Here is a 27,557-nt window from a genome sequence, read left to right as displayed (position 1 = left end):
ATGCCTGACCTGTTACCCCTGGTGGGAGGGGCAATTGGACTTTAACAGGCCTCAAGAAGTTGTCTGTTGAACTCTGTGAAAGACACAGGAGGGGGCTGGTTGTGGACTCAGAGTCTCCTGTGATTTTCTCAAGGAATTTTGTGCTGACTGGCAAAACCTGAAAAAGAGAAAGTCTCACTCAGAAATTAAATTTACAGTATTGCAAGGATCAAAACCGGAGAACATTTATAAAGAAGGGCAGAATTCTAGGAACAAGTCAGGCAAGAGTTTGGTCATTTAAAATCACTGACCTGCATACGAATTGTACGAGTCTCCACTGTTACACCAGCCGGAAACTCAACACGAATGTTTGGGTCCACACTGGAGAAAAGCAGCTCCCCTTCTTTTGGGACTTCACAGCGATCTTCCACAAGACGTGAGACCACAAGGAACCAGGAAAAGTGAGAGGTCTTACATGTAGCCAGCATCTAGGTCACAAAGGATAGAAAGGCAAAGACTGCTTAATATATATAAACTACAAATGTGTTAACTGAATCATAATCTTTAGTCTAAACGGCTGTCAGGCCTTAATGCAGAGACATAGGGGCTATCCAATTAGATGAGATAAAACATTGGATGCACCTTTTCCCTGATGTTTCACAGATATTTTTTACAGGTTATCCAATTAGACTGTAAAAAAAAAAAAAAAAGCTGTGTGTTTAACGGGGCTGTTTCCGAGAATTTGGTTTCGCCTGCCTGAGGCAGGTAAAACAAAATCCCTGATAAGCCTCGTCTCACTCCACTTTATCGGGGCTAATTGGATAGCCACCATAAGCTGTTAACACATGCTATTGCCCTGCTACTTGGCTCAAAAGACCTGGGTCCTGGTGACGGGTGTGATATGTAAAGTCGACAGATATGTCGACACACATAATGTCAACATGAGAATATAGACACAATCGATATGATGACATGATAGAATGCGGACATGCTCAGCAACTAATTTTATCATGTCTATATGGATGACATGTGGACAAACCATCCTTGGGGGTCTAGTGGTTACTTACCTGGTCCCGGTGGTAGTGGCGTCTTCCAGGCCCCCTCTGTCACATGACAAGCAGCTCTGGAGCAGACGTCTAACGAGCAGCATTCAGGTGAATACAGTCCCCTTATCCCCATCCCTACCTATAACCATTCCCTAATCATAAAATCTCCCCCCAAAGCCTAAGCTTAATCTCCCTGTAGTGCCTATCCCCCCCTGACAGCACCTAAACCTAGCCGTCGGCATTTCACATGGTGACATTTCAGAAGATGCTGACATGCTGCTTGTCAACATGCTGAACCATATCAACATCCAAGTATCAACACTATGGTGCTAACATTCTGAATGTTGACATAGTAACTTGTGACAATGTGACCGGATACCCTGGGGAGGGTGTAGTATGGCTGACCGGCGGTCTCCTGACCGCCGGTCAGCTTACAGACGCCGGGATCCCGGCAGCATACCGACGCCGGGATCCCGGCGGGGAAGGGCGAGTGCAGCAAGCCCCTTGCGGGCTCGGTGGCGACCTACGGTCGGCACGGGTTCTATTCCCACTCTATGGGTGTCGTGGACACCCACGAGTGGAAATAGTCCCTGTTGGTCAGCATGCCGACCATCGGGATAGTGGGGGTCGGGATGCTGGAGGAGGTCATGTGACCGTCGGTCTCCCGACCACCACCCCCTGGGGACACAGGGAGCCAGTATCACTGGGACCCTGTGAGACACACACCGGCGATTCATCTTCTCACCACCTCTACTAACGTGCCCGATAATAATCCTATTGAGCTTGGCAGGAAATGATGAGGCATTGTGATCACATTACACCTGATAGTCTCTACAATACTGCAATATCCAATAGCCTAATAGACTAACTGTCATTACCACTGATTGTTAACTTAGAATGGTACAGTATTATAATGTGGGTAGTTTTCTCCAACCTAATCTCACCTCACGCATTGACTTTTCCTTTGTTGTTGTGTACAGATCTGTCCATGTACCAGAGACATCGCTGAAAGTCCTGATTACCACCTCGCGCTTCCGCACAGACTTCAGGAAACTAAAGGGAATAATGATCTCCACGTCCTGTTGTAGAATAGAAAAGACAGCTGCCATGTTTAAAGTGGTATCCGGATGCTAGGTCGACATGGATAAGGTTGACAGTCAATAGGTCAACCGCTAATGGTCGACAGGTATTAGGTCGACATGGTCAAAAGGTCGACATGCACATAAGGCCAACACGTCAATGGTCAACATGACTTTCACAATTTTAAAAATTTTTTTTACTCTTTTCATACTTTACGATCTACGTGGCCTACAACTGGGAATAGTAACCTGTGCCGAGCGCAGTATTAGCGAAGCGATGCACCTTGCCCAAAATTTGCTTGCCATGCGAGGTGACGCAATGCACGAATTGAGGTCCCCAGTCACTTTACGGAGTAAACAACACAGATTTTTATTTTACAAAATCTCATGTCGACCTTTTCCATGTCAACCTTTTTGTCATGTTAGCCTTTTTCAGGTGTCGACCTTTTGGGGTCAACCTAGACACTGTCGACCTATTTCAGGTCGACTTAGACAGCCATATCCATTTAAAATATGCACACACCTGCTCCAACAGTGAGCTACACCAACTCCAACGTTATAGCAATGCATTAATCATTCATTCATTACTACAAATCTACGGCCTACATTCACAACCTCCAAACACAAATTCTCACTGCTTGGAAACTATCTAAGGAGAAATATACCAGTGTTTTTAAAAAAACAAAAGCATTGCCTGGATCAGTTAGAATGGATTAATATGCAGAACTGACGGATGACTGACCTGATGGAAGTGGATTCCATGAGGTCCTAGCTCCAATGTTCTACTGAGCAGTACGTCATGGTGTCCAAGCCTCACGTGTTTCCTTTCTGGTGGCAGTATCTGATAATATATTGTGGCGGAGGAACGGACGGATCCAGGAGGGAAATAAAGGTGAAAGCTATGTGGGAGAAATACCCAGCAACCATCTGATGTGACACAAAAGCTGGGAACAATCGCAAGGGAAATAGTTAGGAGCAGTCCGATCTGTTAAGTAGAAGCTTTGAGGCCATTATATTTATATACGTTATATTTAGCCCTCCCAACGCCAACTTTTTTCAATGGATATTATACATTTTAAACATAAAGAGAAAATAAGCAAAATATAGATAATGATACAGAACAGATATTAAAAGAGCAATGAAAAACAAATAACATACACAACTCTATTTTGGACAGGACACAATATACTATTATTAGGATAACACAACAAGCTTTGAAAAGAGTGGAGAAATGGTTAAGATGAGTAGTTACCTATAGCAACCGAATATCTTCTACATATTTTATAGTATATACTTAATAAATGCTAACTAGAAGCTCATTGATTACTATGGGCAACGTCTTCACTCTTTAGAAGCTTGATACATTTCCCCTAAGATTTCTGAGGGCGATTCAGATCTGATCGATGCTGTGCGTTTTCGCACAGTGGACGCTCAGGTACTAACTGCACATACACCAAAATGCGCACGCGCGTCGGACAGCAACAAAGGACATCACCGGTCAGCGACGGGATGGTGCAAAAAATCAGAGTGCACGGGCGTTCGCAAGGTGACTGACAGGAGGAGGCCGTTTGTGGGTTGTAACTGAGCGTTTATTGGGAGTGTCCGGAAAAACGCAGGTGTTCCCAGTCGATTTCAGGGAGGGTGTCTGACGTCATCTCCAGCTCTGATCAGCCTCTTCTCATCGCACTGAAGGAGTAAGCCCTGGGCTGCGCACGGGCTTCACACGGGCTGCGCACAGACAGCACACAGTGGATTTTTGCAGCTCGGCGTACACATGCAAATGCACACTTGCACTGCGAATTTACACTCCCCCTGGGGGTGGCGACTATCTGTTCGCAGGACAGCAAAGTTAGCAGCCCAGCGATCAGGTCTGAATCACCCCCTCTGTACACTGATAGAAGATATAGAGTAGCTCTCTAGGTTTTTTCTTTCTTCTTTTTTTTGCAGGGGGGGGGGGGGGGGAGCAGATTTCTGTATGATTTTGTACTTGCTGTAATACTGAATCCTTTGTACTACGTGTACTATGGGCCTAATTCAGAGCTGATCGCAGCAGCAAACTTGTTTGCAGTTGGGTAAAACCATGTGCACTGCAGTTGGGGCAGATATAACATGTGCAGAGAGAGTTAGATTTGGGTGGGGTTTATTCAAACTGAATTGCAGTGTAAAAATAAAGCAGCCAGTATTTACCCTGCACAGAAACAAAATAACCCACCCAAATCTAACTCTCTCCGCACATGTTATATCTGCCCCACCTGTAGTTCACATGGTTTTGCCCAATTGCTAACAAATTTGCTGCTACGATCAGGTCTGAATTACCCCCTATGTGCTGGACATTACATATCTTCTGCTCAGTGGCGTAACTAGAAATTTTTATCTCCCAAGCCAAAAATTCTTCGGCGCCCCCCCCCCCCCCCCCATAACCCCCATAATTGGCACTAGTAAAGGGACAAATATGCGCGCGCCGCCAAAAAGGGTGTGTGGCTTCATTGAAATGGGCGTGGCTTCACGTAAAAGGGCGTGGCATTGCAGGAAAAGACTACCTTATACCCCAGTTTTGCAACCTGCACGCCCAGACGTTAGCCACCACAGGAAAGAAAAATAATCCTGATTCATGCCCCTTACATTATTTGTCATTTTTCCTCCTTATAGTAATGCCCAGTATACATTATGCCACATACTGCAATGGCCTTAGCCATTATGCCACACACAATAATGCACATGACACAATATGCACACACTGTAATGCCCCCGACACATTATGCCACACACCATAATGCCTGTGACACATTATGACAGGAATCGCAATGCCCGTTATACATTATGCTACACACTGCAATGCCCCTGATACATTATAGCACATACAATGTCTGTGACACAGTATGACACACACCACAATGATCCTGAGACATTATACCACAATGCCCGTGATATAGTATACAACACACCGTAATGCCTGACACATTATGACACACACCGCAATGTCCGTGATACATTATGCCACACACCGTAATGCCCATTACACATTAAGTTCTACAGTAAGGCTTCTAATTACTTTTAAATTACCTGCTCGTTGCCAGGGGTTTCATGCTCTTGGTTCCATGCACGGTGCCAAGGGTTTTCATGCTCAGGGTGTCATACTTGTTGCCAGGGGTTTCATGCACTGGGTGTCATGCTCGTTGCCAGGGGTTTCATGCACTGGGTGTCATGCTCGTTGCTAGGGGGTAGTGCTTGTTGCTAGCGCCGTGCTCCCAGTGCCACATATGCCCCCAGTGCCAGATATTCCCCCACAGTGCAGGTATATGCACCCAGTGCCGGATATTCCCCCACAGTGCCACATATGCCCCCTCAGTGCCTGCTCCCCCCAGTGCCAAATATTTCCCCACAGTGCCAGGTATATGCCCCCAGTGCCAGGTATATGCCCCCAGTGCCAGATATTCCCCCACAGTGCCAGGTATATGCCCCCAGTGCCAGATATTCCCCCACAGTGCCTGCTCCCCCCCGCTCCTTTGTGTTTGGGGACACGGAGCGCACAGCGCGCGCCTCTCCAGTGTCCCTCCTGGCTCTCCGGCCACTCTAATAAAGGAAGTGCCGGTTCGTGAGCCAATCAGAGCTCACGAACCGGCACTTCCTTTATTAGACAGCCGGAGATCCAGGGAGGGACACAGGAGAGGCGCGCGCTGTGCGCTCCGTGTCCCTCCTTACAGCAGCGGAGGGAAGAAGACCGCAGATTGACATGCGGACGCTCGTCCACATGTCAATCTGTGCAAAGTCAGTGGCGTCCCCGCAGCCCCTCGCCACCGCGAGGACTGCGGGGGCAGTAGTTACGCCACTCCTTCTGCTGCCATTGCACCACTACCGGGATAATCCCAGCAATTCTAGCTGCTTTATTGAAGGTCAGGTTTTATTGGGGGACATAAACCCCCTAGAACCTTACCCAGCAGGTATGGTGGGACAATCATATACACCCCAGGACTCTGCATACTAATATTCATTCATACCACTACTCCTATTGGATTAGGAAACCTAATGAGTATGATATTTTTTATTTTAATGTAAGTCAGCAGAAGACATTATCAGACAGACTGAACCATTAGCATCACAGGTGTGGTATGGAAGGAAGATAGTAACTAGGTCGACAATGTCTAGGTTGACCACTATTGGTCGACAGTAACTAGGTCGACAGGGTTTCTAGGTCGACTTGAGTTTTTTATGGGGGGGTTTGTGATGTTTTCTTCGTACAGTGACCAGGAACCCCAATTAGTGTACCGTGTCCCCTTGCATGGCGAGCGACTTCGGGCAAGGTGCCTCGATCCGCTACCGCTGCGCTCAGCACAGATTACCATTCCCAATTGTGGTCTATGTGGATCGTTAAGTATGAAAAGGTTAAAAAAAGAAAACAAATTGTGAAAAACTCATGTCGACCTGGAGACCCTGTCGACCAATAGTGGTCGACCTAGATAGTGTCGACCTAGTTATTGTCGACTTAGAGACCAGATCCCTAGCATCACACAGGTGGTATTAGGACTGTATGAATATTGCAGCATTATGCACGTTTTCACTTTATAGTTTTGGTCCGTAATTAAAGGTTATATATTTTTCACAGTGTATCCATTGCTTCATGACACAAGGTAGAGGTGTTTCATTATATTATTGCACCAGCGCAGGGGAATCCTTTCTTCTATTGTCTGTATCTCAGTAACAGCAGGGATTCAGCAAGACTGGAAAAGTGACAATAAAACACCCAGGGGTGGAACGCAGAGAACCACTGCCTATACTACTGTCCAATTACTGTTCATAACAGATGCTATTACAGACCAGCCCAGTTCCAATGCCTATTCTTTACAATTACAGAAGCTTATAGCACAGAACAGTGGCAGAACATACCTTTTGTCCTCTGGATTCACATAGATACTTTTTATGTCTAAGCTATGACTCTCATCTGCAGAAACAAGATAAAATGACTGCTTACACACACAGGAACAAAGCAACAGACAATTATTATTTCATAAACATTTGATATAGAACACTCTTATTACATTACTGGAATTTTACATCCACAGACCGTTGCGTGCTCCACTTCAGCACACCTGTAAAGTGACTAATATGCACTGAGTGGCCATAGGTATTATGCCTTAAAAAGTGATAAAGTGAGACAGGTAGAGTGATAAATGAGCAGCCAATCAGCTTCCTATTGAAAAATACATTTGGGCCCATGGTCACTTTGACAAGCACATAAGGCCAGAGAGAGAATCAGGCAACAAAAGGAGATTTAGGGCTCTGGTAACAAAACTTACAACACGGGGCCAGATTCAGACCTGATCGCTGTTGTGTGAAATCGCACAGTGGGGGTAATTCCAAGTTGATCACAGCAGGAATTTTGTTAGCAGTTGGGCAAAACCATGTGCACTGCAGGGGAGGCAGATATAACATGTGCAGAAAGAGTTAGATTTGGGTGGGTTATTTTGTTTCTGTGCAGGGTAAATACTGGCTGCTTTATTTTTACACTGCAAATTAGATTGCAGATTGGACACACCCCACCCATATCTAACTCTCTCTGCACATGTTAAATCTGCCTCCCCTGCAGTGCACATGGTTTTGCCCAACTGCTAACAAAATTCCTGCTGCGATCAACTTGGAATTACCCCCAGTGGGCGATTATTGAACGACTGAGCGTACGCAAGGTGATTGACAGGAAGTGGACGTTTCTGTGTAGTAACTGCCCGTTTTCTGGGAGTGTCTGGAAAAACACAGGCGTTCCCAAGCGTTTTCTGGGAGGGTGTGCGACGTCAGCTCCAGCCCTGAACAGCCTGTTTATATCGCACTGTAGGAGTAAGTCCTGGGCTGCGCACAGACTGGAAAAATCATTTGATGGTGAGTGAGTTGCAAACGGATTTGCAGCTGTCCGCTGTCTGATGGAATTTTCGCACGGCGTATGCATGCATTCGCACACTTGCACCGGGCAGGTTTTCACGCTCTATGTGGGTCATTCCGAGTTGTTCGCTAGCAGATTTAGTTCGCTGCACTGTGATCAGTCAAAAAAAATGGCACTTCTGCGCATGCGGTGCAATGCGCACGCGCTTCGTACTATTACAACAAATGATGTAGTTTCACACAAGGTCTAGCGAAGCTTTTCAGTCGCACTGTTGGCCGCAGAGCGATTGACAGGAAGAAGGCGTTTCTGGGTGTCAACTGACCGTTTTCAGGGAGTGTTCGAAAAAACGCAGGCGTGACAGGAAAAACGCAGGCGAGCTGGGCGAACGCAGGACGTGTTCCGGACGTCAAAACAGGAACTGAATAGTCTGAAGTCATCGCAAGCGCTGAGTAGGTCTGAAGCTACTCTGACATTGCACAACATTTTTTTGTAGCCGCTCTGTGATCCTTTCGTTCGCACTTCTGCTAAGCTAAAATTCACTCCCAGTGGGAGGCGGCATAGCGTTTGCACGGCTGCTAAAAACTGCTAGCCAGCGAACAACTCGGAATGAGGGCCTATGAGCGGCGACTATCTGATCGCAGCCCTCTGCAAATTTGCAGAAGAGCAATTAGATCTGAATTAGGCCCACAATCATAAACTTGCAATCTGACAAGAACCTACTTGCATTATTACTTCACGATAGACTATGCCGCAATAGAGCAGCCACAAGGCAAGTAAAACTAATGCACCTGCTCTAGGCTTTAATTGCTGGTTTACAGGTCCACTAGAAAAAATAAAAATAAAATATAACATATGATGGGTGTAGTACGGCTGACCGGCGGTCTCCTGACCGCCGGTCAGCTTACCGACGCCGGGATCCCGGCAGCATACCGATGCCGGGATCCCGGCGGGGAGGGGCGAGTGCAGCAAGCTCCTTGCGGGCTCGCTGCGCTCGCCACGCTGCAGGCTCGGTAGCGACCTGTGGTCGCCACGGGTTCTATTCCCACTCTATGGGTGTCGTGGACACCCACGAGTGGAAATAGTCCCTGTTGGTCGGCATGCCGACCATCGGGACAGTGACCCGTCGGGCTGGTGGAGGAGGTCATGTGACTGTCGGTCAGCTGACCGGCGGTCACATGAATTCCACCCCATATGATAGGCAGACAGATAGAGCAGCTACACGGAGCAATAATAACAAATAGTTACTGTAAATTGAGAATATTTTTTATAGGAAGATATTCCAAAAACCTGTATCTGATAGTATTTTACCTTCAGCTGGAGGGGAGGGCTCAGGTTCTCCTATGGGGTTGCCGTGGAGATATACACAGGAGCACTGTGTGATTTCTAGTGGCACTGAGCGCAACTTGTTGTTCTGTAAATCCAGACGGGTAAGGTGCTGTAGACTGGCCAGACCTGCTGGTATAGTAACCAGCCAATTGCTGTGGAGATAAAGCTTCTGTAGCGACCTCAGGTTACCTATACAGAAAAGATCTGTCACCTATTGTCTAGATCAGGCATTCCCAACCGCGGTCCTCAAGGCACACCAACAGTGCAGGTTTTAGTGATATCCAGGCTTCAGCACAGATGGTTAAATAAAAATAACTAAGGTACTAATTAAGTCACCTGTGTTCAAGCCTGGATATCACTAAAACCAGGACTGTTAGTGTGCCTTGAGGACAGAGGTTGGGAAACACTGGTCTAGATGATCTTATCATGTCACATTCTCATAACATCAAACACTGTGCACTGATTATCCGATTCCTATAAAACATTTTGTTAACGTAATGGACTTTTAAACAGTAGCCTCAGTATAGGGTACACTTATAAATCAAGTGTTTCACATATTTCCTGGGGCTAGATTTACTAAAGACTGTTTTGTCAAACAGCTAGCTATTTTTTTTTAGGTGGTTTTCAAATCACCAGATTTACTGAGGGCCAAACTGCAAAAAAAAAAAAAAAGTTTTACAAAACAACACATTAGAAATGTTTATATGGTAAGAATACAAATCTTGAACGATATCAAGAGGTAGTTTGACACCCGCCAGAAAAACCACTGGAAAGAAGGCCTGAAAAAAGGGTGATTGTGAGTGAAAGGAAAAAGAGGGGGCTTCCTCTATATTTGTGTATATATTGTACACTGGAAGGCAAGGCTGCCTTCCTCTGGTATTGGCACCCCTCCCATTTATGTTTTAATCAGCAAGGTTCCTGCATTTCAGATCACGCATTGATAAGGGCACTATTTAAAAGGTAAGTCCTGGATACATTTATATAATGCAATAGTATTAGGAATGTTAGGGACCCATGTGATGAAGTCGCCTGGCCGCGGTACATGGGTCCGCATATTTGCGCAAATGTGTGCTAAGAACTTCAATTATACTCCATGTTAATTGTGAGGGTTTATTTAAATTATTCTTACTATCAGTGTTCTAAAAGGAGTGTGCATCTGCATCTCTCTTCCTCCAGATTGTGAGTGAAAGGCAAGGTGACTCAAACCGCATGCTGTCAGAGCTAGAATATATGAATTAAGTCTAAGTTACATAAATGAGTTATGTTTTATAAATTAAATAGAAAAAAATAAATTCAATAATGTGATCACCAATTGGAATAGTGTAAATCTAAGTAATTAGCATACTGCATTGGACAGAATCATTTTGGGCACATGTTACAGCATCTGGAGTAAAATAAGACACAATGGTTATGGTGTCACTCACACAGTGTCTCTGGAAGATTTGTGAGACTGTTCCCAGACAAATTTAGATCAGTGCATTGCTGCAAATTTCCAACCTCCTCTGAGAGAGTCACCAACTTATTCTCAGACAGATCCACTTTTTCCAGGTTACTTAGTTGCCCGATACCCACAGGAAGCTCTGTCAGCTGGTTGGACATTAGTGAGAGGCTCCTCAAACTTTTCAGTTCACCAATGGCATCTGGGAGTGTCATGAGCTGGTTGTAGCCAAGGTGGAGAGTGGAGAGAGAATGGAGGGCAGTGACGCAAGGTGGCAACTCTGTGAAACTGTTGAAGCTGAGATCCAAGTGGCGCAGCAAGGAAAGCTGGCTGAGATCTGGGGGTAGAGTGGTCAGTAAACCATTCTGACTCTTTCCAATTTCATCCCATAAATGTCCACCTGTGAAGGTGAATGGAAGCGATATAACTGGAACGTTTGTGAACAGGTTAATGACATTTGTTCACCAAACTTTAATGAAAATACCAATCAATGAGGTACTGACACACTTGCTAGAGCGAGCAATAAATGATACCAGGTCTTTACTCTACACTTCGTTAATAACGTCTGTATATTAGCACCATTCATCCCATATACCAGGCCACAATAGCTTCATGCAGTCCCTTGTACACTAATAACAGCAATAATAGATTCCAGAGTCAAACAGGGATAATATTGTTTTAAAGCTCTGCCTGGCTCAGTTTAATTTAGGGATGATATAAAAAAAAAGAATAATGTCTTTATTACCCAGTTTCCATACAGTGGCTTGTTCTCTACTTTGTAGCAGCCACAGAGGAAAATGGTGGAGAGATTGTGCCGTTCCAGAGCACAATACCTTATTCTGACAGTTAGCAAGTAACCGTGCCATAATCCTCCATTTTCTGTGCATCATTTTCCTTCCTTTTATGTAGGAGGCAGGGTTTATGAAAGCATGCAATATTATAATGAATTGCTCCTATAGGTTTCATTAAAAACAACTGTACGGTATGCAATTCATTTGCAGAGGAAAAACATTGCATAGAAAGTATGTTTGCATTCTTACCCTTCAATACCAATGATTTGAGCCTGCTGAACATGGTCAGGTAAGTCACCACCGACGTTATCATGGCATCATTACTGCTAAGTCGGAGAAATTCCACCTCCGCTAGGTCACATCTCTGTTCCTCTGTCACCTGCAAGAACCTCTTGCATCCATCCAGGTAAACATCCAGGATGAGCCTGTTGCCTGCGATACATGGAGTGGAAGAGGCTGGTTCCTCCGTGCCGGTTCCCTCCCTCTGGGAGTCCAGAAGATGCTCCATCTCTCATTGTCTGAGCTTGGCAACACGGGCATGTCACAGCTCGCCTGACACCGAACAGAGATGCCAGTTATAGAAGGCTGTCAAGAAAGGAGAATGAAATAGACAAAATGACTAAATGAAAACATGAAAATAAAAATGACAATTGTAAAACACTACCAGCGATTGTCAATTTATAGTGGTTTGAACAAATTATACTAATCAAATGATGGAGTACATGCAAAACACTGTCACATAGAAAAAAGCAACGTTCTGTAAGTTTATTGCCTTTCAAGAATGATGTAGCCCAATATCTGTATGTATATTTCTGTCACACGTGATGTGATGTGATGTGATGTGTAGACTACACATACACAGAAGCAGCCATCTTTCAACAGAGTACAGTACTAGAACGTGGAAACAAGAGAGCAGGTGCACCATACAACCATTATAATAAGAATTTACTCACCGGTAATTCTATTTCTCGTAGTCCGTAGTGGATGCTGGGTACTCCGTAAGGACCATGGGGGTATAGACGGGCTCCGCAGGAGACTGGGCACTCTTAAAAGAAAGATTAGGTACTATATCTGGTGTGCACTGGCTCCTCCCTCTATGCCCCTCCTCCAGACCTCAGGTAGGGAAACTGTGCCCGGAAGAGCTGACATTACTAGGAAAGGATTTGGAATCCAGGGTAAGACTCATACCAGCCACACCAATCACACCGTACAACTTGTGATAACTATACCCAGTTAACAGTATGAACAACAACTGAGCCTCATTAACAGATGGCTCATAACAAAACCCTTTAGTTAAGCAATAACTATATACACGTATTGCAGAGAGTCCGCACTTGGGACGGGCTCCCAGCATCCACTACGGACTACGAGAAATAGAATTACCGGTGAGTAAATTCTTATTTTCTCTGACGTCCTAGTGGATGCTGGGTACTCCGTAAGGACCATGGGGATTATACCAAAGCTCCCAAACGGGCGGGAGAGTGCGGATGACTCTGCAGCACCGAATGAGCAAATTCAAGGTCCTCCTCAGCCATGGTATCAAACTTGTAGAATTTTGCAAATGTGTTTGAACCCGACCAAGTAGCAGCTCGGCAAAGTTGTAAAGCCGAGACCCCTCGGGCAGCCGCCCAAGAAGAGCCCACCTTCCTCGTGGAATGGGCTTTTACTGATTTAGGATGCGGCAGTCCAGCCGCAGAATGTGCAAGTTGAATCGTGCTACAGATCCAGCGAGCAATAGTCTGCTTTGAAGCAGGAGCACCCAGCTTGTTGGGTGCATGCAGAATAAATAGCGAGTCAGTTTTTCTGACTCCAGCTGTCCTGGAAACATAGATTTTTAGGGCCCGGACTACGTCCAGCAACTTGGAATCCTCCAAGTCACGAGTAGCCGCAGGCACCACAATAGGTTGGTCCAAATGAAAAGCTGATACCACCTTTGGGAGAAATTGGGGACGAGTCCTCAATTCTGCCCTGTCCATATGGAAAATCAGATATGGGCTTTTACACGACAAAGCTGCCAATTCTGACACACGCCTGGCCGAAGCCAAGGCCAACAGCATGACCACTTTCCACGCGAGATATTTTAGCTCCACGGTTTTAAGTGGCTCAAACCAATGTGATTTTAGGAAATCCAACACAACATTGAGATCCCAAGGTGCCACTGGAGGCACAAAAGGGGGCTGAATATGCAGCACTCCCTTAACAAACGTCTGAACTTCAGGCAGTGAAGCCAGTTCTTTTTGAAAGAAAATAGACAGGGCCGAAATCTGGACTTTTATGGATCCCAATTTTAGGCCCATAGTCACTCCTGACTGTAGGAAGTGCAGAAATCGACCCAGCTGAAATTCCTCCGTTGGGGCCTTCCTGGCCTCACACCAAGCAACATATTTTCGCCATATGCGGTGATAATGTTTTGCTGTCACATCCTTCCTAGCTTTTATCAGCGTAGGAATGACTTCATCTGGAATGCCCTTTTCCTTTAGGATCCGGCGTTCAACCGCCATGCCGTCAAACGCAGCCGCGGTAAGTCTTGGAACAGACAGGGCCCCTGCTGTAGCAGGTCCTGTCTGAGCGGCAGAGGCCATGGGTCCTCTGAGATCATTTCCTGAAGTTCTGGGTACCAAGTTCTTCTTGGCCAATCCGGAACAATGAGTATAGTTCTTACTCCCCTTTTTCTTATTATCCTCAGTACCTTGGGTATGAGAGGAAGAGGAGGGAACACATACACCGACTGGTACACCCACGGTGTCACTAGAGCGTCCACAGCTATCGCCTGAGGGTCCCTTGACCTGGCGCAATATATTTTTAGCTTTTTGTTGAGGCGGGACGCCATCATGTCCACCTGTGGCCGTTCCCAGCGATTTACAATCAGCTTGAAGACTTCTGGATGAAGTACCCACTCTCCCGGGTGGAGGTCGTGCCTGCTGAGGAAGTCTGCTTCCCAGTTGTCCACTCCCGGAATGAACACTGCTGACAGTGCTAGCACGTGATTCTCCGCCCATCAAAGAATTCTTGTGGCTTCTGCCATTGCCATCCTGCTTCTTGTGCCGCCCTGGCGGTTTACATGGGCGACCGCTGTGATGTTGTCTGACTGAATCAGAACTGGTTGGTTTTGAAGCAGGGGTTCTGCTTGACTCAGGGCGTTGTAAATGGCCCTTAGTTCCAGAATATTTATGTGTAGGGAAGTTTCCTGACTCGACCATTGTCCTTGGAAGTTTCTTCCCTGGGTGACTGCCCCCCAACCTCGGAGGCTTGCATCCGTGGTCACCAGGACCCAGTCCTGTATGCCGAATCTGCGGCCTTCGAGCAGATGAGCACTCTGCAGCCACCACAGCAGAGACACCCTGGCCCTCGGGGACAGGGTGATCAACCGATGCATCTGGAGATGCGATCCGGACCACTTGTCTAACAGATCCCACTGAAAGATCCTTGCATGGAACCTGCCGAAGGGAATTGATTCGTAAGAAGCTACCATCGTTCCCAGGACTCGCGTGCAGTGATGCACCGACACCTGCTTTGGTTTCAGGAGGTCCCTGACCAGAGATGATAATTCCTGGGCCTTCTCCTCCGGGAGAAACACCTTCTTCTGTTCTGTGTCCAGAATCATGCCCAAGAACAGCAGACGCGTCGCAGGAATCAGCTGTGACTTTGGGATATTCAGAATCCAGCCGTGCTGATGCAGCACTTCCTGAGATAGTGCTACGCTGACTAGCAACTGCTCTTTGGACCTCGCCTTTATAAGGAGATCGTCCAAGTACGGGATAATTAGGACTCCCTTCTTTCGGAGGAGCATCATCATTTCGGTCATTACCTTGGTAAATACCCGCGGTGCCGTGGACAGACCAAACGGCAACGTCTGGAATTGGTAATGACAGTCCTGTACCACAAACCTGAGGTACTCCTGGTGAGGTGGATAAATGGGGACATGCAGGTAAGCATCCTTGATGTCCAGTGACACCATAAAATCCCCTTCTTCCAGGCTTGCAATAACCGCCCTGAGCGATTCCATCTTGAACTTGAACTTTCTTATATAAATGTTCAAGGATTTCAAATTTAGAATGGGTCTCACCGAACCGTCTGGTTTCGGTACCACAAACATTGTGGAATAGTAACCCCGTCCCTGTTGAAGGAGGGGTACCTTGATTATCACCTGCTGAAGATACAGCTTGTGAATAGCCGCCAGTACTACCTCCCTTTCTCTGAGAGCAGCAGGCAAGGCTGATTTGAGGTAATGGCGAGGGGGAGTCGCCTCGAACTCCAGCTTGTATCCCTGTGATACTACTTGCAGAACCCAGGGATCCACCTGGGAGCGAACCCACTGGTCGCTGAAGTTCCGGAGACGCGCCCCCACCGCACCTGGCTCCGCCTGTGGAGCCCCAGCGTCATGCGGTGGACTTAGTGGAAGCAGGGGAGGATTTTTGTTACTGGGAACTGGCTGTCTGGTGCAGCTTTTTCCCTCTCCCCTTGCCTCTGGGCAGAAAGGAAGCGCCTCTGACCCGCTTGCCTTTCTGGGGCCGAAAGGACTGTACCTGATAATACGGTGCTTTCTTAGGCTGTGAGGGAACCTGAGGTAAAAATGTCGATTTCCCAGCTGTTGCTGTGGATACGAGGTCCGAGAGACCATCCCCAAACAATTCCTCACCCTTATAAGGCAAAACCTCCATGTGCCTTTTAGAATCAGCATCACCTGTCCACTGCCGAGTCCATAATACTCTCCTGGCAGAAATGGACATTGCATTAATTCTAGATAAGAAATGGGTATAAAATAGAAGCGCTCAACACTGACTGACCCTGCGATCCAGGATTAATTCACAACCAAAGTGTCCAAAGGGATTTTTGATATATTAAAAAATATATTTATTACAATACAATAAAAATTGCACAATAAACCAGATATATATCTAACATAAAAACCCTTATCCTCACTGAGATTCTGTATCAAATGATATTCTACATTCACATCAGTTGCAAGTGTCAGCTAGATGACTAGCAGCAATTAAATTGTAACAATTGTTGCAGTAAAGTTACCAGGCTGTTTGTATGACACTGTTGAATATTCAGTCAAACACAATTGCTAAATGTAGAATTAAATATGAATATGGAATACAATCATAGGCTCTATATTCAAGAGCTGTATTCTGAAACGTCTCAAAGTTCCAGGAGCCGATAACAGGTGATAATGAATGGTTAGATTACCTCTCCGATAAGGCTGAGTGGTCCCGAGCGTCCTCGGGTGAGCCCAGAAAGCCCAGATTGAATGGCAGAGTTGAGAGTATTAGCCGCACGGCTCCGGTATACCTTCTACGGGAGCAAACAGTGCGGGTGCCAGGACAGGACACAGCCGAACTCCCAGCTCCGCACAGTGCCAGTGGATAACCAGCAGCCTCTCTCCCCTACATCTTCAACGGACGGTGCTAGTCCAGGGAGATTGAGGCGTTCCATCAAGTATTTGATTCCTGCAGCGGGCTTTCCATTACAGCAGCCTCACACCTGTCTTTCCCTATAGACTGCAACGGGCGATGCACGCCCAGGGATAACAGGCTTAACAGCGGGACCCCGGCCAGCACGGCTAATACTCTCAACTCTGCCATTCAATCTGGGCTTTCTGGGCTCACCCGAGGACGCTCGGGACCACTCAGCCTTATCGGAGAGGTAATCTAACCATTCATTATCACCTGTTATCGGCTCCTGGAACTTTGAGACGTTTCAGAATACAGCTCTTGAATATAGAGCCTATGATTGTATTCCATATTCATATTTAATTCTACATTTAGCAATTGTGTTTGACTGAATATTCAACAGTGTCATACAAACAGCCTGGTAACTTTACTGCAACAATTGTTACAATTTAATTGCTGCTAGTCATCTAGCTGACACTTGCAACTGATGTGAATGTAGAATATCATTTGATACAGAATCTCAGTGAGGATAAGGGTTTTTATGTTAGATATATATCTGGTTTATTGTGCAATTTTTATTGTATTGTAATAAATATATTTTTTAATATATCAAAAATCCCTTTGGACACTTTGGTGGTGAATTAATCCTGGATCGCAGGGTCAGTCAGTGTTGAGCGCTTCTATTTTATACCCATTTCTTCTCCAGTTCATCAGCATAGGAGTAACACACTACTCCTTATAGAGGCGCACACACTTCTGACATTTGTGATCTTATTTCTAAGTTATTAGCTTTGTTTAAATTATATTTAGATAATTGAGACACATTGGCGCAGCAAAAAAATCTCCTTTTCCTTTTCATTAATTCTAGATGCCAGCCGGCAAATATCCCTCTGTGCATCCCTCATATATAAGACGACGTCTTTTATATGCTCTATGGTTAGCAAAATAGTGTCCCTGTCGAGGGTATCAATATTCTCTGACAGGGTATCAGACCACGCAGCTGCAGCACTACACATCCATGCTGAAGCAATTGCAGGTCTCAGTATAGTACCTGAGTGTGTATACACAGACTTCAGGATAGCCTCCTGCTTTCTATCTGCAGGCTCTTTTAGGGCGGCCGTATCCTGAGACGGCAGTGCCACCCTTTTAGATAAGCGTGCAAGCGCCTTGTCCACCCTAGGGGATGTTTCCCAACGCAACCTGTCCGCTGGCGGGAAAGGGAACGCCATCAGTAACCTCTTAGAAATCACTAGTTTCTTATCAGGGGAAACCCACGCCTCTTCACACAATTCATTCAGCTCATCAGATGGGGGAAAAGTCACTGGCTGCTTTTTCTCCCCAAACATAATACCCTTTTTAGTGGTAACCGGGTTAATATCAGAAATGTGCAACACATTTTTCATTGCCGTAATCATGCAACGGATGCCCCTTGTGGATTGTGTATATGTCTCATCATCGTCTACACTGGAGTCAGACTCCGTGTCGACATCTGTGTCTCCCATCTGAGGTAGCGGGCGTTTCTGAGCCCCTGATGGCCTTTGATACGCTTGGGCATGCGCGGGCTGAGAAGCCGGCTGTCCCACAGCTGTTACGTCATCGAACCTTTTATGTAAGGAGTTGACACTGTTGGTTAATACCTTCCACATATCCACCCACTCTGGTGTCGGCCCCGCAGGGGGCGACATCACACTTTTCGGCACCTGCTCCGCCTCCACATAAGCCCCCTCATCAAACATGTCGACACAGCCGTACCGACACACCGCACACACACACAGGGAATGCTCTGAGGACAGGACCCCACTAAGTCCTTAGGGGAGACAGAGAGAGAGTATGCCAGCACACACCACAGCGCTATATATCACAGGGATGCACACTATACTGAGTGATTTTTCCCAATAGCTGCTATCTACACAATTTGCGCCTACATTTATGTGCCCCCCCCTCTCTTTTTTACCCTTCTTGTAGTATATACTGCAGGGGAGAGCCTGGGGAGCGTCCTTCCAGCGGAGCTGTGAAGAGAAAATGGCGCCGGTGTGCTGAAGAAGATAGCCCCGCCCCCTCCGCGGCGAGCTTCTCCCGCTTTTTTAATAAAGTTTATGGCAGGGGATTAGGCACATATAGAGAGTGTTATACACTGTATTATGTGCATTTTGCCAAAAAGGTATACATATTGCAGCCCAGGGCGCCCCCCCCCCCCCCAGCGCCCTGCACCCACCAGTGCCCGGAGCGTGTGGTGTGCTTGGGAGCAATGGCGCACAGCTGCAGTGCTGTGCGCTACCTTATTGAAGACCGAAGTCTTCAGCCGCCGGTTTTCTTCTGTTTCTTCCGTCTTCTGGCTCTGCAAGGGGGACGGCGGCGCGGCTCCGGGAACGGACGATCGAGGTCGGGCCCTGTGTTCGATCCCTCTTGAGCCAATGGTGTCCAGTAGCCTAGAAGCACAAGCTAGATGCAAGCAGGTAGGTTTGCTTCTCTCCCCTCAGTCCCACGTAGCAGTGAGTCTGTTGCCAGCAGATCTCACTGAAAATAAAAAACCTAACAAATACTTTCTTTTCTAGGAAGCTCAGGAGAGCTCCTAGGGTGCATTTAGCTCTGGCCGGGCACAGATACTAACGGAGGTCTGGAGGAGGGGCATAGAGGGAGGAGCCAGTGCACACCAGATATAGTACCTAATCTTTCTTTTAAGAGTGCCCAGTATCCTGCGGAGCCCGTCTATACCCCCATGGTCCTTACGGAGTACCCAGCATCCACTAGGACGTCAGAGAAAATAAGATTTTACTTACCGATAAATCTATTTCTCGTAGTCCGTAGTGGATGCTGGGACTCCGTCAGGACCATGGGGAATAGCGGCTCCGCAGGAGACAGGGCACAAAATTTAAAAGTTTGACCACTAGGTGGTGTGTACTGGCTCCTCCCCCTATGACCCTCCTCCAAGCCTCAGTTAGGATACTGTGCCCGGACGAGCGTACACAATAAGGAAGGATTTTGAATCCCGGGTAAGACTCATACCAGCCACACCAATCACACCGTACAACTTGTGATCTGAACCCAGTTAACAGTATGACAAAATTAGGAGCCTCTGAACAGACGGCTCACAACAATAACAACCCGATTTTTTTGTAACAATAACTATGTACAAGTATTGCAGACAATCCGCACTTGGGATGGGCGCCCAGCATCCACTACGGACTACGAGAAATAGATTTATCGGTAAGTAAAATCTTATTTTCTCTGACGTCCTAGTGGATGCTGGGACTCCGTCAGGACCATGGGGATTATACCAAAGCTCCCAAACGGGCGGGAGAGTGCGGATGACTCTGCAGCACCGAATGAGAGAACTCCAGGTCCTCCTTAGCCAGGGTATCAAATTTGTAGAATTTTACAAACGTGTTCTCCCCTGATCACGTAGCTGCTCGGCAGAGTTGTAATGCCGAGACCCCTCGGGCAGCCGCCCAAGATGAGCCCACCTTCCTTGTGGAATGGGCCTTGACAGATTTAGGCTGTGGCAGGCCTGCCACAGAATGTGCAAGTTGAATTGTGCTACAAATCCAACGAGCAATCGTCTGCTTAGAAGCAGGAGCACCCAGCTTGTTGGGTGCATACAGTATAAACAGCGAGTCAGATTTTCTGACTCCAGCCGTCCTTGAAATATATATTTTCAATGCTCTGACAATGTCCAGCAACTTGGAATCCTCCAAATCGCTAGTAGCCGCAGGCACCACAATAGGCTGGTTCAGGTGAAACGCTGAAACCACCTTAGGCAGAAAGTGAGGACGCGTCCGCAGTTCTGCCCTGTCCGAATGGAAAATCAGATATGGGCTTTTATACGATAAAGCCGCCAATTCTGACACTCTCCTGGCTGAAGCCAGGGCCAGTAGCATGGTTACTTTCCATGTAAGATATTTCAAATCCACCGATTTGAGTGGCTCAAACCAATGGGATTTGAGAAAATCCAAAACTACATTAAGATCCCACGGTGCCACTGGGGGCACAACCGGGGGCTCTATATGTAGTACTCCTTTTACAAAAGTCTGGACTTCAGGAACTGAAGCCAATTCTTTCTGGAAGAAAATCGACAGGGCCGAAATTTGAACCTTAATGGACCCTAATTTGAGGCCCATAGACAATCCTGTTTGCAGGAAATGTAGGAATCGACCAGTTGAAATTCCTCCGTCGGGGCCTTCCTGGCCTCACACCACGCAACATATTTTCTCCAAATGCGGTGATAATGTTGTGCAGTCACCTCCTTCCTGGCTTTTACCAGGGTAGGGATGACCTCTTCCGGAATGCCTTTTTCCCTTAGGATTCGGCGTTCAACCGCCATGCCGTCAAACGCAGCCGCGGTAAGTCTTGGAATAGACACGGTCCCTGCTGAAGCAGGTCCCGTCTTAGAGGTAGAGGCCACGGATCTTCCGTGAGCATCTCCTGAAGTTCCGGGTACCAAGTTCTTCTTGGCCAATCCGGAGCCACGAGTATCGTTCTTACTCCCCTTTGCCGTATAATTCTCAGTACTTTTGGTATGAGAGGCAGAGGAGGAAACACATACACTGACTGGTACACCCATGGTGTTACCAGAGCGTCTACAGCTATTGCCTGAGGGTCTCTTGACCTGGCGCAATACCTGTCCAGTTTTTTGTTGAGGCGGGACGCCATCATGTCCACCATTGGTCTTTCCCAATGGACCACAATCATGTGGAAGACTTCTGGATGAAGTCCCCACTCTCCCGGGTGCAGATCGTGTCTGCTGAGGAAGTCTGCTTCCCAGTTGTCCACTCCCGGGATGAACACAGCGGACAGTGCTAACACATGATTTTCTGCCCAGCGGAGAATCCTTGCAGCTTCTGCCATTGCCCTCCTGCTTCTTGTGCCGCCCTGTCTGTTTACGTGGGCGACTGCCGTGATGTTGTCCGACTGAATCAACACCGGCTGACCCTGAAGCAGAGGTTTTGCCAGGCTTAGAGCATTGTAGATTGCTCTTAGCTCCAGTATATTTATGTGAAGAGACGTCTCCAGGCTTGACCACACGCCCTGGAAGTTTCTTCCCTGTGTGACCGCTCCCCAGCCTCTCAGGCTGGCATCCGTGGTCACTAGGACCCAGTTCTGTATGCCGAATCTGCGGCCCTCTAACAGATGAGCACTCTGCAACCACCATAGAGACACTCTTGTCCTTGTGGACAATTTTATCCGCTGATGCATCTGCAGATGCGATCCGGACCATTTGTCCAGCAGATCCCACTGAAAAGTTTGGACCACGAACCTGAGGTACCCTTGGTGTGAAGGACAAATTGGAACATGAAGGTAAGCATCCTTGATGTCCAAGGACACCATAAAATCCCCTTCTTCCAGATTCGCTATCACTGCTCTGAGTGACTCCATTTGAACTTGAATTTTTGTATGTACAGGTTCAGAGATTTTAGATTTAGAATCGGTCTTACCGAGCCGTCCGGCTTCGGTACCACAAATAGCGTGGAGTAATACCCCTGTCCCTGTTGTAGGAGGGGTACCTTGACTATCACCTGCTGAGAATACAGCTTGTGAATGGCCTCCAATACCGTCGCCCTGTCGGAGGGAGACGTTGGCAAAGCAGACTTTAGTAAACGGCGAGGAGGGGACTTCTCGAATTCCAACCTGTAACCCTGAGATACTACCTGCAGGATCCAGGGGTCCACCTGCGAGTGAGCCCACTGTGCGCTGAAATGTTTGAGGCGACCCCCCACCGCCCCTGAGTCTGCTTGTAAGGTCCCAGCGTCATGCTGACGCCTTTGTAGAAGCCGGGGAGGGCTTCTGCTCCTGGGAAGGAGCTGCTTGTTGCAGTCTCTTACCCTTTCCTTTGCCTCGGGGCAAATAGGAATGTCCTTTTGCTCGTTTGTTCTTATAGGAACGAAAGGACTGCGGCTGAAAAGCCTGCGGCTTTTTCTGCTGGGAGGTGACCTGGGGTAAAAAGGTGGATTTTCCGTCCGTTGCCGTGGCCACCAGATCCGATAGACCGACCCCAAATAATTCCTCCCCCTTAAACGGCAATACTTCCATATGTCGTTTGGAATCCGCATCACCTGACCACTGGCGCGTCCATAAACTTCTTCTGGCAGATATGGACATCGCACTTACTCTTGATGCCAGAGTGCAAATATCTCTCTGTGCATCTCGCATATAAAGAAATGCATCCTTTAACTGCTCTATAGTCAGTAAAATACTGTCCCTATCCAGGGTATCAATATTTTTAGACAGTGACTCCGACCAAGCCACGCCAGCACTGCACATCCAGGCTGAGGCGATTGCTGGTCTCAGTATAACACCCGTATGTGTGTATATACTTTTTAATGTATTCTCCAGCCTCCCATCAGCTGGATCCTTGAGGGCGGCCGTATCAGGAGACGGTAACGCCACTTGCTTTGATAAGCGTGTGAGCGCCTTATCCACCCTAGGAGGTGTTTCCCAGCGCGACCTAACCTCTGGCGGGAAAGGGTATAATGCCAATAACTTCTTTGAAATTAGCAGTTTTCTATCTGGGGTAACCCACGCTTCATCACACACTTCATTCAGTTCCTCTGATTCAGGAAAAACTATCGGTAGTTTTTTCACACCCCACATAATACCCCTTTTTGTGGTACTTGCAGTATCAGAGATATGCAAAGCCTCCTTCATTGCCGTGATCATATAACGTGTGGCCCTACTGGAAAATACGTTTGTTTCTTCACCGTCGACACTGGATTCAGTGTCAGTGTCTGGGTCTGTGTCGACCGACTGAGGTAAAGGGCGTTTTACAGCCCCTGACGGTGTCTGAGACGCCTGGACAGGTACTAACTGGTTTGCCGGCTGTCTCATGTCGTCAACCGACTTTTGTAGCGTGCTGACACTATCCCGTAATTCCATAAACAAAGCCATCCATTCTGGTGTCGACTCCCTAGGGGGTGACATCACCGTTACAGGCAATTGCTCCGCCTCCACGCCAACATCGTCCTCATACATGTCGACACACACGTACCGACACACAGCAGACACACAGGGAATGCTCTGATAGAAGACAGGACCCCACTAGCCCTTTGGGGAGACAGAGGGAGAGTTTGCCAGCACACACCCAAGCGCTATAAATATATATAGGGACAACCTTAATAAGTGTGTTCCCTTTATAGCAGCTCAAATATTATAAATATCGCCAATAAGTGCCCCCCCTCTCTGTTTTTACCCTGTTTCTGTAGTGCAGTGCAGGGGAGAGTCCTGGGAGCCTTCCTCGCAGCGGAGCTGGGCAGGAAAATGGCGCTGTGTGCTGAGGAGAATAGGCCCCGCCCCCTTTTCGGCGGGCTTCTTCTCCCGGTTTTTTTGGAACCTGGCAGGGGTTAAATACATCCATATAGCCCCAGGGGCTATATGTGATATATTTTAGCCAGAATAGGTATATTACATTGCTGCCCAGGGCGCCCCCCCCCAGCGCCCTGCACCCTCAGTGACCGCTGGTGTGAAGTGTGCGGAGAGCAATGGCGCACAGCTGCAGTGCTGTGCGCTACCTCATGAAGACTGAGACGTCTTCTGCCGCCGGTTTCTGGACCTCTTCTCTATTCGGCATCTGCAAGGGGGTCGGCGGCGCGGCTCCGGTGACCCATCCAGGCTGTACCTGTGATCGTCCCTCTGGAGCTAGTGTCCAGTAGCCTAAGAAGCAAATCCATCCTGCACGCAGGTGAGTTCACTTCTTCTCCCCTAAGTCCCTCGTTGCAGTGAGCCTGTTGCCAGCAGGACTCACTGAAAATAAAAAACCTAACAAACTTTTTCTAAGCAGCTCTTTAGGAGAGCCACCTAGATTGCACCCTGCTCGGACGGGCACAAAAACCTAACTGAGGCTTGGAGGAGGGTCATAGGGGGAGGAGCCAGTACACACCACCTAGTGGTCAAACTTTTAAATTTTGTGCCCTGTCTCCTGCGGAGCCGCTATTCCCCATGGTCCTGACGGAGTCCCAGCATCCACTAGGACGTCAGAGAAAATATAATAAATGTATTCAAACATCATATCTGAGATTCTTGGCATACATTGGCCAATATATGAGCCTGCCTACCAATCGTCACATGGCCCCGCCGCCCAACAGAGTACAGTAATCATCTATTTCAGACATTGGGCCTTATTCAGAAAAGAACTGTGCCGCGTCCATTGGGTCTGCGCATGTGCACTGGCTTAAGTGCGCGTCCAGTCACCAAGCAATCGCATCCCGGAAGGATGCGATCGCATAGTAATTGACAGCCGAGGGCATAACCCTAACCCCAGTACTTACCAGCAGGATTCTGACCAGCAGGATCCCAATGTCGCATTCTGACCGCACCTCATATACACTTACAGTACTAATAATAATAATTATTATTATTATTATTATTATTATTATTAATAATAATAATTACTGTATGTTATAGCTTCCCTTGATGTGTTATAGCACTGAAATGTCACTTTCTTGCTTATATACTCACATGCATAACAGCATGTTAACATTATTATTGGGTGCCGATGTGTACCGATACTCAGATAGCGCCAAGTAATCCCCATTTGGCATACCACAGACTTCACGATGAAGCCACATCATGCATCTTACCATAGACTTCTTCACAAAATACGGACCATATTCGCATTGCTTACGTGACAAAATGACAATGCATGGGAACCCTGGACACTGGGGCTGGCACTGCATGCAGCTGCTCTGCGCAACTCAGATACTAACCTGGGTGACAAGGCAGAAGATGTAAGCTGCACCATGCTTTGCGGCACATGTATCGTTGTGCAGAATCTGTGAATCTTTGTGACCATAGGACTAATCAGGTGTGCCTAGTACACTATTGGCATAATTCAGTAAGGATCGCTAAATTGCAAATACACAAATTGTCCGATTATCAGCAGACTGCGCATGTGCTGCGAACGCACTGCGCATGCGTAAAGACCAAAGTGCAATCGCAGGCTCAGTAATATGTGAGCGTGAAGTGACTGACAGGAAATGACCATTTGTGGGAGTCAACATGGCGCTTGTGGGGAGTGGTTGGGAAAACGCAGGCGTGTCACGGCCGTTGTCGGTGTGTGCATCGGACGTCAGCTGGGATCGCTGCAATTAAAAACATGGCACCCGGTGAGACGGCAATTGCATTATTTTCTGTAGGCATGGGTCAGCCGCAACTGTTGATGGTACTTGATTTCTGCGTATGCATCGCAGTTATGCGACTGCATACCCAAATTTGCAAATGCATAAGTGGGTGTCTTTTTCCTTTCCATTCTTCACATGCAATTTTTAGCAGTAGCAGTCTTGAGACAGTCGCTATTTCAGCCTCAACAGCGATCCTTACTGAATTAGGCCCTATAAGTGACTTTGCATGCTACTGCAGTGCAAATAAGATGCTAAATCTAGTAAAAAGTGCGAAAGCCTGGGAATCACAACACGTGGCGGAGCGTCTAAGTCACGTCAAAAAGGACAAGTATATGAGGGCACATCTGTATATAAAACATGGAGTTATTAGCACAAAACTAACGTTTTCCAAGAAGTTTGCAATAAACAAACATTAGCCATTGTTTTGATACTTACAAAATGAAGACAGAGATGAGAGTGAAAGACAATCAGGTTGTTCACTGAAAAAGTCCTTTGTTCTGGAATGAGAGTGACTCTCACCCTCTGCATATGAAATACTCTACATCAGAGGTCACATTTTTTGCTGTAAAGGTAAATGGTGCATTGAGTATTTGCAGATCTCGGGCAGGTCTGTGTGCAGTGGTGCAGCCACTTTTTAAAAACTTCCTGGTTACATGAGACTGCAGTGACGAGTAAATGGGCAAGGCCTTTGTTCTTAAAGGAACAGGAACAGACTTTCACCCCTCCCTTCCCTATGTCACGTCACATCACAGTGGGACATGAGAGTCCTATTGTACTCCCTCTGTATTATGCACTTGTGTGTCTGTGTCAGTCATGTGACTGATAAAGTAATATCAACCATCTATACAGAACGTGTTTAAATGTTCATACTCATTGCACAAGCAGCAGGAAAAGCTTTGCTGCAATTAGAATGACACCGATTATAGGCTGACAGTAGGTCTCCCCATTATCTGACATGTCATGTGTTTATACTCTTCTAGATTTTCAGCTTTGCTGCTATTAAATTAGAAGTCAACTAATAAATTGGTTAATAAAATCCCCTCAGACTGCAATCCTGGTAACAATAAATTCTCCAAGCTGCAACTCAGATCCCAGTGGTGCCACTACAGCTCTAATGACTGCATAGTAATTAATAACTGTGCATGCCAGTAGGAATTTGCAAAGGTTTAAACTAGAAAAAAACTATAATAATAATAATAATAATAATAATAATAATAATAAAAAGTGTTGTTTTTGTGTGTGAATCCTTTATGTGTGTGTGTGTGGGGGGGGGGGGGGGGGGGGATACAGTGTTTTAAAAATGAATAAATCATTGTCACACATTCTGTATTTAATAAATTATTATTAAAATAGATTTTTTATTATATTTTGTTGGAGGTATCATGCAACCCATTTAGGCTTCAGAACATTCTAAATTCATTGCATCATTCCCCAATCAAAAGTTTTTAATTTAGTTTCCCCCCCCCCCCCCCCCCCCCCAAAATCATTTATTTCTGCTGTGGGGTACATTGGTTCCCAGT

At 46.9% G+C, this 27,557-nt stretch overlaps 1 protein-coding gene across 1 annotated transcript in view; it reads right to left on the bottom strand.

Moving 5' to 3' along the window:
* PIDD1 (p53-induced death domain protein 1) overlaps window positions 1-26,734 on the bottom strand; it is a 55,334-nt gene extending 28,600 nt beyond the window's left edge. The window contains exons 1-9 of the mRNA XM_063944775.1: window positions 26,473-26,734; window positions 11,781-12,116; window positions 10,727-11,140; window positions 9,285-9,491; window positions 6,989-7,043; window positions 2,847-3,048; window positions 1,970-2,104; window positions 291-467; window positions 10-157 (exon numbers count right to left, since the gene is read on the bottom strand). Coding sequence (XP_063800845.1) covers window positions 10-157; window positions 291-467; window positions 1,970-2,104; window positions 2,847-3,048; window positions 6,989-7,043; window positions 9,285-9,491; window positions 10,727-11,140; window positions 11,781-12,039 — 1,597 coding nt within the window. The 5' untranslated portion in view covers window positions 12,040-12,116; window positions 26,473-26,734. The remainder of the gene's footprint in view (window positions 1-9; window positions 158-290; window positions 468-1,969; window positions 2,105-2,846; window positions 3,049-6,988; window positions 7,044-9,284; window positions 9,492-10,726; window positions 11,141-11,780; window positions 12,117-26,472) is intronic.
* Between the last annotated feature and the right edge of the window lie 823 nt (window positions 26,735-27,557).

The sequence above is a fragment of the Pseudophryne corroboree genome, chromosome 11 (assembly GCF_028390025.1).
Source record: "Pseudophryne corroboree isolate aPseCor3 chromosome 11, aPseCor3.hap2, whole genome shotgun sequence".
NCBI lineage: Eukaryota > Metazoa > Chordata > Amphibia > Anura > Myobatrachidae > Pseudophryne > Pseudophryne corroboree.
This window is presented reverse-complemented; position numbering and strand designations above follow the sequence as displayed.